Raw genomic sequence first — 9391 nt, forward strand, 5'->3', positions numbered from 1 at the left:
CTTGAGGTCTGACTCCAGGATCCTCTCTTCCTCCATTCACCCTTTCTGGGTTTTTTATTTTAAGATAAGGTTCTGATGCCATGCCTGATGGTGCTTGGAACGTCGTGGCGGACGGAAAGAAATGTTGATAAATCATAGGGTGTGTAGCCCTTTAATGTGTGGGGGGCTGAAGGCCGATCTTTTCGTTAGGTACAAACAAATGGAAAGAAAGCTCAAGCTTCTGGAGATAAGGGAAGCTTATGTACGCAAGGAGATTGAAACTCTGAAGAGAGAGGAGAGGCATGGCAGAGAGGAGCTGGACAGGGTCAAGAGTGTTCCGTTGATAATGGGGCAGTTTCTGGAGCCGATCGACAATTCCACTGCGATTGTAGGGTCGACAGCCGGGAGCAACTTTGTTGTAAGAATACTGTCCACTGTTGATAGGGAGCTTCTGAGGCCAAACACCACTGTTGCCTTGCATCGACATTCAAGCGCCATTGTTGATGTACTTCCTCCGGAGGTGGACAGCACGATTCCTGTGATGGGAGAGGAGGAAAAGCCAGATGTGACATATGCAGATGTGGGAGGGCTTGATGTGCAGAAGCAGGAGATAAGGGAGACTGTCGAACTTCCATTGCTGCAGTCTGATCTTTACAGGCAGATAGGGATTGACCCTCCCCAGGGAGTGCTACTCTACGGGCCACCTGGAACAGGGAAGACCATGCTTGTGAAGGCTGTGGCAAACCACACAAAGGCGACATTCATAAAGGTTAATGGATCCGAGTTTGTGCAGAAGTATCTTGGAGAGGGGCCCCGAATGGTAAGAGATGTGTTCAGGCTGGCAAGAGAGAAGGCGCCGTCGATTGTGTTCATTGACGAGGTGGACTCGATTGCAACAAAGAGATTTGATGCATCGACGTCAGCAGATAGAGAAGTCCAGCGAGTGCTTATAGAGCTTCTGAACCAGATGGATGGGTTTGACCAGACGGCAAATGTCAAAGTTATCATGGCGACGAACAGGGCAGATACCATTGATCCTGCGCTGCTCAGGCCTGGGCGTCTGGACAGGAAGATAGAGTTTCCGCTTCCAGACAGAAGGCAGAAGAGGCTTGTGTTCAATGCAATTACATCGAAGATGAGTCTCAAGGATGAGGTGGACATCGAGAGCCTTGTGTGCAGGCCTGAGAGGATAAGCTGTGCAGACATCAACTCGATCTGCCAGGAGGCGGGGATGCTTGCTGTTCGTGCGAGTAGATACATGGTGACGCAGAAAGACTTTGAGGAAGCATATTCAAAGGTTGTTGAGAGAAGTGACACACGGCCTGCATTCTATAATTAAATAGTTTGTGATTTTTATACTTGCCCACCTCTCGGGACCCTTATCTTCATACATAAATGTAAATAGAGAAAACAGTTTAATTACTAATCTTCTGAGCCGGTGCTGCTGCTAGTATTTCCCTTGTTTTCCATAACTTTTCCCTCTTCATCCATCTTTAAAAAATCTTCTTTCTCTGTAGAAGGATTGGCCTCTTCCACTAGAAAAGAGGATGATTCTTCTTCCTTACCTGGAACGTTACTACTCTCATTGTCTTTTCCTTCAGTACTTTCAGAGCCCCCTAGATTTCCCTCGGAAGAAGAAGATGTTAAGTCTCCTTGTAATTGATCTCCTTCCCTTACCAATTCCTGTTTTTTGATCATGTCGTTAGGGTCTCCATTACCCGGAGTCGTCGGATCCGAGCAAAGAACAACCGTGAAGATAGCCTGTAACATAACAAGTTTAACTTTCATGTCTTGTAAGGCTTGGAAAATTTTCTTTTTATATTTTTATGCAGTTTATTAATTATTTAGTTAGTCAAGAATTTACAGTAAAAAATAAATGGAGAATAATTTTCATTAATTATTATTGATAGGTACCTGAATACTGTGTTTAAATTAAACATTTACCATAATATTCTTAATGTCTTAATAAAAATCATAAAATTACTAGGAGACGATGTAAGAGCAGAGATTATATTAAATAGAGAGAAAATTAATTGAGAGTTCGAATTTCGGAATATACCCAAAGTAGAGTAACATTGTTATGAGTTGTATGACATGTTTAACTATCTTTTTCCATTTTGGCCAAATACATGGATATAAATATTTTAATATTATCCCTGCTGATGCAAGAAAGCTATTCAATTGCTATTGAGGCCATTAGATCAAGTAGGGAGCCCGCTCTTCTACTTGCTACATTGATTCTACATTCCATAAATAATCTTCTAAATATGGTGAAAGATCCAAAAATGGTACCTTTCTTTTTATATGGAAGCGCGCTTCAACACTTGAGAGAGAAGAACTTTGATGGATTCTGGAGGGAAGTGGACTTTGGAATAAAGGATGCGAGAAAAGAAATTAATGCACTTTCTACCCATGTTACAAATTGGCAGTGGGATAATTTTGATACCTGGTTTATGGCAAGGACTTCGAGGTTTGATGAACTTCAAGATTTCAACCGTGACGTATATTCATTATACTTAGATGAGTTAGAATGTGTGGTAAAAAAGAACTTCTATGGCGACACCAATAGATTATGGCAGAATCTTCGTGACTTAACCACTTTTTCTAGAGAAAGGACTTCAAGATATATATTGGACTATTTAATGAATACTTTAGGAAATAAGGTAATAATAGCTCAAAGAAGTTATTCTTTTATTAAGCCTCTGAGTGATGGTAGGAGTAGAAAGGTTTATGTAGTTTTCTTAAACGATTTTATAAAGAGGCCTGATGAAACTATGGATGATATCATCAACGGTACCAGAAATTTGTCGAGAGAATCTATAGCTTGGCATTGCAAGCTGTATGGCCTATATTGGCTCTTAACCTTGGTTACGACTGGCAATACATTCTAAGTATGGGATTAAACTGCTGTCTCTATTCTATTTATTAATTCCATTTGTTTCGTGATCCCATCACCAATGGATGATTTGAAGGTAAAAATAGATTCTTTGACTAGAGAGGTTCGAAACCTTAGCAAGGAGTTACAGAAAGGGTATGAGGAAATAAAGAAGCTGAGGGCAAGAACTAGGGAGCAAAAAGAAGGGATAATGCAAAGAGATAGCAGGATTGACGAGTTAAATATGTGTATATCGAAATTAAAGAAGCGAATTGATGAAAAGACCAAGGATGTTGGAAGTAGAGAAAAGGCCATTATAAATGAGAGCAGAAGAAAGGAATTATTTAATGAAAAAGTACTTGGGAGTTCTAGAAGCCAGGGGGAATATTATATTAGTTTAGAAATGAAAATACTTAACACACGACTTGAAATAATGAGAAGATTTATTCTTGAGATTTCAAAGAGGTTTGGATTTGATTTTGAAGTCTTTGATGAACTTACAAAGATATCGGAGAATTTTGACGATCCAGTTATATATGCATTCTTAAACAGCGTTTCTCCAAACAAACAGTCATCCCAGGAAAAGAAAGAGATGGAATGACTGCTTGGCATTATTTTTAAATGACTTGGGTGTATTTACATTGAATGTTCATAACACCCTGAGGACAAATTTTTCAAAATTACAAGCCCTCAGCTAATGGCAGGACAAAAAGTGATTGACCCGGACACAAAATACATTAAACTGCAAGTTGTAGGAGGAGAGTTACCTGGAGCAACACTTGCCCAAAGAGTTGGTCCACTAGGGCTATCATCAAAAGTGGTTGGTGAGGACATAAGAAAGGCTACAACAGACTACAAGAGCTTGAAGGTTCACGTAGAGCTTGCAATAAAGGACAGGAAAGCGACGGTTGAGGTTCAGCCTAGTATTGCGACATTAATAATTAAGGCCTTGAAGGAGCCTCCACGAGACAGAAAGAAAGAAAAGAATATTCTTCACAACGGAAGTCTTAAGATGACCGAGATAGTTGAAATAGCAAGGATTGCTCGATCAAGCCGATCCTATTCCAAAACCCTTGCTGGTGCGGTGAAGGAGGTTCTTGGGACATGTAAGTCCATTGGATGTAAGGTTGATGGAAAATGCCCTAAGGAAGTTACTCATGAGATCAATAGTGGAGAGATCAGACTACCTGATCAATAAATATTTATGACGAGGTATACTTTGTTTTCTAATATTTGACCTTTTGTTGGGTTTATTCTATACGGCATGTGGATCTGAAACAAATGTTTGAGGAGGTTATCCTAATTTGTTGCAATATGGTCAATGTGAAACCTCAAAACATATAAATCTTATCTTGTCTTACTTACCATGAGACTTTTGATTTTGTACATGACTTCACTGGTGATGGGGAGTAGGATGGTTAGAATTACTTCAAGAAACCATCCAAACTTGGGCATAGTGATTGTACCCTCAAAAGCCAACGGGAAGGGTAGTGTTAGAATGCTTAGTACCAAAGAAAATAGAAAGATGGAACAGCAAGGAACTTTCAAGATTAATAAGGGAATGACGGAGGTCTCACAAGGGGAATCCAAACTTTGTAAGAATGAGAAAAACGATGATATTGATGTTTGTACAGGAAGCGATGAGCTTTATTCAAAATGGAGATTAGTTTCCGAAGATGGTGGCGTCAGATTCAAAACGGAAAATGACATATGTCTAGAGACGGTTGAAGACCAATCGGTATCGGGGGGTGTAAGGTTGGCTGGTAGAGAATGTAAATTGAACACGAAGAGCCAGCTCTTTGACTTGAAGTTTGCTGAGGAAGATAGCCAAGATTCTGATGAGGCTGAATTCAGCAAAAGCTCTCCGAAAGACTTGCCTTTGGAGGAACTACTTCCTTTCTTGCTTTATGGGAAAGAACCAGTGTCAAATCAGCGCATAATTTTATATGATAGTCAGGGGAAAAAGAAAGCCTCTTTCAAAGGACCCGTAAGCCCACTCATGGTAGCCAGCTTAAGTTCTGGTATTCTACCACATTCTAATAAGGTATCTGCACCTTATTCTGGTTCTAGGCCATTGTCAAACCCAAACGCTCCCGAGAATGAAGTTGCAATCACACCGAACTACGCAGACTATGGAAAGTTTTACTAATTAAACAAATGTATTTATTACTAAGTCATTAGACAGAAACTATTGTGCTGAACGGGCATTTTCAGAGTCATATAGATGGAATTGGCCTCATTGAATGATTTTGAAACCATAAAAATAAATGAAAGTTGTTAGTGCAAAAACAAGATGAAGCTATTAATTGTACTAATGGTATCGTGTATTTTCTGTAAATCGGACCCTATAAATGTCAGGATAGTTTCCAAGAAGGACCCAAGGAAATACTTGGCCCTGTTCAATGGTGAGGTAAGGCTTGCAACCAAAGAACAAATAAAAAGTAATAAAGGATGCTCTAAGTTCATTGTGGATGAGGTTCGAACAGAAATACTGCAGGGAAATAGGCGTATATGTAAGAAGTATGGATTCTCTAAAGTCATGTCATGCATTAATGAGAATAAGAACTCGATGTGGGGTGTTATAATTGATAGCTCTAAATTTGTCTCTTTCAAAATGAATGAGGAAGAAGATTGCATTACAGCCAACGGGCCCGACTCTGCAGACATATTAGGAGATGTTTTAAGTTTAAACAAGTGCGATAAAAATTCCGATTCACAAAAGTTTTGGATTAAGCTGATAGTGAATAGAAAAGCAAGGGATTGATAGAAAGAAATAAGTAAGAAAACTGATGAAATACTAATTGGCTTATAGAAATGAAAATAAATGTCTTTTTTTCAATCCTGTTGTAACTATGGAAGAAGTTGTCTACTTCAATGATGGTAAAACTGAGGTTAACAAGGTCTTAGATGAGAATCCAAGCTACAATAAAGTATATATGAAGATTACAAGGAAAGATAATGTTACAGACATAATACTTTCTAGAGAAAAGGGAGATATCCTATACATCTTAAGCAGTGTGGAAAAAGAAAAATACAGTGATTATTTCAAGAATAAAACAGAAGATGAGGCTACCACTATAAATAATGAAAAGAAAATGAAAGGAGGCCCAATCCCTAAAAGAACAAAACAATCGACACTATTTGACTTCATTAAAAAATAGTAGAGAACATTGGAAAAAGATTTGGGAACAGGGTGTTTTTGTTTATTTTGAAAAGAAGATCCTTGGAGCAGGGAATAAAAGACACAAGGAAGGAAGCGATATAATTTACAGGATGGCTTATAATGCAGCAGAATGATTTGTATGTTGATGAGGTCTACGACTTGGATCCCAAAAAAGCTTCTATTCTTGATGGGGTGGAGATACTCAAGCCTACTGAGACATAGATAAATACATTAGTAAGGAAAATTACGATAAAGATAAGGGTCCTCCATGTAATGATATATTCCAAGTATTTTGAAGATGGAAAGATGTACTCCTTCAGAGATCTGACCAAAATAAAAATGAGAGAAGATGTGGGAATATAAATATAGTGTTCTGGTCCTTTAGACAAGAGTATCAGGGATACTATAGAAAGTGATAATATAACTAGATCGATGCAAATAGTAGTACCGGTGTCGATAAATGAAATCAACTCTGGAGTAAGACTGCAAGAAGTGCACAACAGGTATGGAAGTGGGACAAACAGGGAGGGGAGAAAAACAGAATTGGCCAGGACTCCGTCATTATCATCCCACTCAGCGAACGGAAATATAATGGCTGAAAAGATAGATACAATCGAGAACATGGCAAAAAGAATGTTGAAAATAAAATAAAACATCCTTTGTAGAATAGTCAATGACTTCCAATCAGAATACCAATTATCGCGAAACAGGGTGAAATATTCAACTGCTGAATATGAAAGAGGAGGAAGCACTGTGAGAAATTTGAGGAGGGGATTTCCATCAAACTCATGTTCCTTGAATATATAGTATATAAGCATTGGAAGTGCCATGGATATAAATGCCAAGAAACCTTTGTATTGTGACTGGGATGGTTTGTTCTTCTTTTCAGACGATTCTCTAATCTTATATAATCCCAAGATATTCATTGTACTTGTTTAGGGAAAGTAAAAACATTATATATAAATGGTAAAAGAAAGGTGGTTAAGATATGTAAGCACGATGCCTTCCTCCTTATAGATGATTCGCCTCAAAATCAATATCTGTGGTGCACCAACTGACCTTCTGTTTAAACTATTTACCATTAAAAGTCTTAAGTACTTACTGATTCAACTAGGCAATAAATTTACTCGGTTTTATACACGATCTAAAGGAACTAAAAGCAATTTTGTATCATCCCATTTGGTAAAATGAATGAGAACTCTTCGTCATCACATCAAAGCGGAGGACTCTGGCAATCGGCTTTTAGAAAATTAGAGGTTTTTAAATCACAGTTTAATAACCTGTATTCCTCTCTTCTGGGTTCAAAAGATAACGACCCTTCTTCCGTCCCCGAATCCGCTGAGGCAGATTTTATTGATATCAACCCTTTTAATAGAAACTTCTTTTTTATACTCTATTGCCTTACAACTCTAGGATTGCTATTTTTTAGTTGCATTGTTAAAGGAAGTGTGCAGTCGAATAAGAAAATGGAAATGGGAATAGATGTGTTATTGTTCTTAGTGTCTGTGGCAGGGCCTATTATGTACGGAATGTGGATATTGATGAATGAATATAATGACAACGGAATAGAAAATGTGATAAAAAATAATTGGAATATTGTTGGTAGTATGATACCAATAATCATCGGAATTTTGAATGGGAAAGTGACTAGAAGATACAGAATTATGATGGCAGGGCTGGGCATCATAATGATATATGTGCAGAAAATCGTTCAAGAAAAGATACACAAAGGGCAACTGCTTACACTCATAATTGGAAATGCAGTGATGATTTCAGTTTACTTAATTAAACTAGTTAATGAAGGATTTGAGGATGAATATGAGATCGTTATATGCATTGTTCCTATTGTAATTGCAATTGGGCTAATAGTTATAGACATGCTAGAGGAAAAAAAAGAAGGAAGTGAAGTAAATTCAGAAATGAAGAATATAGTATGTGTAATGTCTTGGATAGTTGGAACAATTGGATGGTATCTGGGGCCATCTGCTTGAGAGTATTAATACAAGCAGTACTATGAAATAATGTTATATAAAATGATGAATATTTATTAGACCTCAGAAAAAAGGCCATTTAAGGCATTGGATAGATGAAGGAAACGATTGATAATGGCTATACATTCACAGCTCACAGCTAGAAAGCTGAGTGTGATAAAAATAAGGATAAAAATAAAAACGAACTGTCTCCATATCGTAGTCGGTGGTTTCTTTTCAGGCAAGGAATATTGAAACCCCAATAGAAATGAATGCTTTAAGTCCATGAACAGCTGGTTTGGTTGGGGATCTACAAGGTTGTTTTTCCTACTGAACAGATTTCCAATTGAATATGATTCTAAAACATCGGTAGTTTCCATTGTTTATCGGGTAAAAAGGTGTGTTTATCTGCTAATTATGGAAAATAAAAGCTAGGCATTGGATAGTTGAACATATGAATATGGAACAATATGTGTATCAAAGTAGAACTTGAAGTATAAAAAGTCAAAATGTAATAAAGGAGTTGCAAAAGTAGTAATAATTGGCTCCGATAATATTATATATTGAAGTGTTTAGCGAAGGGGTATGAATATGATTAATGAAGCTGTAGATGGAAAAAAGAATGAAAGACAAAAACACAAAGAACCAACAGACAGTCTCCCTAAATCAAAGAGTTGGAAGGATTTTCCTGATACGTGGTTGAGTCTTATACTAACTCTCATGACTGGAATTATGGTTTTCTTCCGTTCTTCTTTTAGGACAAAAGTTGAAAATATATTTTCTCAAATCATTGGGTGGTTTAATTTAGGACGGTTGATATATTTTACAGCCAAAAGATTATATTTCAGAATAGAGGGATCCAAGAAGCTCAAAGGAAATGACGTCGCGATGATTGTGTGCTTATTGCTACACCTTTTAATGCTAGCCTTTCTTGTATGTAGCAATTTTATTTTCCCGGGGATAGGAATTCATAAAATGGCTACTGCTTTGGAAAGGAATCCAATAGGAATTTTTTTTGCTTCAATATTTTTTTTAAATGCACAGCTTGTAATGGAGCCCCATAATACCTATTCCGTTTTAGTGGTTGGGCTGGAGGCAATTCTCACAGCATGGGATGTGGAGGGATTTGATTATGAAAAGGATGTGATAAAAAATCTATGGACACGACTTTTTATATCAATCTTCGTTGGTGTAATGTTGTGGATTGTAGAAGATTGGATTGTTGATAGTTTGAATATATCTAAAAGAAATGTAAGGAAGATTCGTAACTTCATGAAGATAGTGGTGGCTTTGATATATACCATTGGAGGGTATTGCATAATGAATATGATATTTTTGAATGCAAGTAATACAAATTCACAACCCGTAACTGTTTAGGCCAGAAAACATCCTCATAGCCGACTA

The 9391-nt window shown here is 37.5% G+C and overlaps 10 protein-coding genes across 10 annotated transcripts; 9 read left to right on the forward strand and 1 right to left on the reverse strand.

The window, feature by feature from the left end:
* Positions 1-121: 121 nt before the first annotated feature.
* EROM_081950 (26S proteasome regulatory subunit 6) lies at positions 122-1318 on the forward strand (the record flags this gene model as incomplete). The annotated part of the gene is made up of 1 exon (XM_009266831.1): positions 122-1318. One exon carries the CDS (start codon positions 122-124, stop codon positions 1316-1318), a length of 1197 nt encoding a protein of 398 aa, XP_009265106.1.
* Positions 1319-2108: 790 nt separating this feature from the next.
* EROM_081960 (hypothetical protein) lies at positions 2109-2870 on the forward strand (the record flags this gene model as incomplete). Its single annotated transcript, XM_009266832.1, has 1 exon — positions 2109-2870. The coding sequence occupies one exon, from the start codon at positions 2109-2111 to the stop codon at positions 2868-2870; it is 762 nt and encodes a 253-aa protein (XP_009265107.1).
* A 66-nt stretch (positions 2871-2936) lies between these two features.
* EROM_081970 (hypothetical protein) lies at positions 2937-3455 on the forward strand (the record flags this gene model as incomplete). Its single annotated transcript, XM_009266833.1, has 1 exon — positions 2937-3455. One exon carries the CDS (start codon positions 2937-2939, stop codon positions 3453-3455), a length of 519 nt encoding a protein of 172 aa, XP_009265108.1.
* Positions 3456-3551: 96 nt separating this feature from the next.
* On the forward strand, positions 3552-4052 carry EROM_081980 (60S ribosomal protein L12; the record flags this gene model as incomplete). Its single annotated transcript, XM_009266834.1, has 1 exon — positions 3552-4052. One exon carries the CDS (start codon positions 3552-3554, stop codon positions 4050-4052), a length of 501 nt encoding a protein of 166 aa, XP_009265109.1.
* Positions 4053-4220: 168 nt separating this feature from the next.
* On the forward strand, positions 4221-5003 carry EROM_081990 (hypothetical protein; the record flags this gene model as incomplete). The annotated part of the gene is made up of 1 exon (XM_009266835.1): positions 4221-5003. The coding sequence occupies one exon, from the start codon at positions 4221-4223 to the stop codon at positions 5001-5003; it is 783 nt and encodes a 260-aa protein (XP_009265110.1).
* A 144-nt stretch (positions 5004-5147) lies between these two features.
* EROM_082000 (hypothetical protein) lies at positions 5148-5618 on the forward strand (the record flags this gene model as incomplete). The annotated part of the gene is made up of 1 exon (XM_009266836.1): positions 5148-5618. The coding sequence occupies one exon, from the start codon at positions 5148-5150 to the stop codon at positions 5616-5618; it is 471 nt and encodes a 156-aa protein (XP_009265111.1).
* An 88-nt stretch (positions 5619-5706) lies between these two features.
* On the forward strand, positions 5707-6015 carry EROM_082010 (hypothetical protein; the record flags this gene model as incomplete). Its single annotated transcript, XM_009266837.1, has 1 exon — positions 5707-6015. One exon carries the CDS (start codon positions 5707-5709, stop codon positions 6013-6015), a length of 309 nt encoding a protein of 102 aa, XP_009265112.1.
* Positions 6016-6169: 154 nt separating this feature from the next.
* Positions 6170-6943, reverse strand: EROM_082020 (hypothetical protein; the record flags this gene model as incomplete). The annotated part of the gene is made up of 1 exon (XM_009266838.1): positions 6170-6943. One exon carries the CDS (start codon positions 6941-6943, stop codon positions 6170-6172), a length of 774 nt encoding a protein of 257 aa, XP_009265113.1.
* Positions 6944-7204: 261 nt separating this feature from the next.
* EROM_082030 (hypothetical protein) lies at positions 7205-8008 on the forward strand (the record flags this gene model as incomplete). The annotated part of the gene is made up of 1 exon (XM_009266839.1): positions 7205-8008. One exon carries the CDS (start codon positions 7205-7207, stop codon positions 8006-8008), a length of 804 nt encoding a protein of 267 aa, XP_009265114.1.
* Positions 8009-8572: 564 nt separating this feature from the next.
* EROM_082040 (hypothetical protein) lies at positions 8573-9364 on the forward strand (the record flags this gene model as incomplete). The annotated part of the gene is made up of 1 exon (XM_009266840.1): positions 8573-9364. The coding sequence occupies one exon, from the start codon at positions 8573-8575 to the stop codon at positions 9362-9364; it is 792 nt and encodes a 263-aa protein (XP_009265115.1).
* Positions 9365-9391: the final 27 nt, after the last annotated feature.

This window comes from Encephalitozoon romaleae, chromosome VIII, assembly GCF_000280035.1.
Source record: "Encephalitozoon romaleae SJ-2008 chromosome VIII, complete sequence".
Lineage (NCBI taxonomy): Eukaryota > Fungi > Microsporidia > Unikaryonidae > Encephalitozoon > Encephalitozoon romaleae.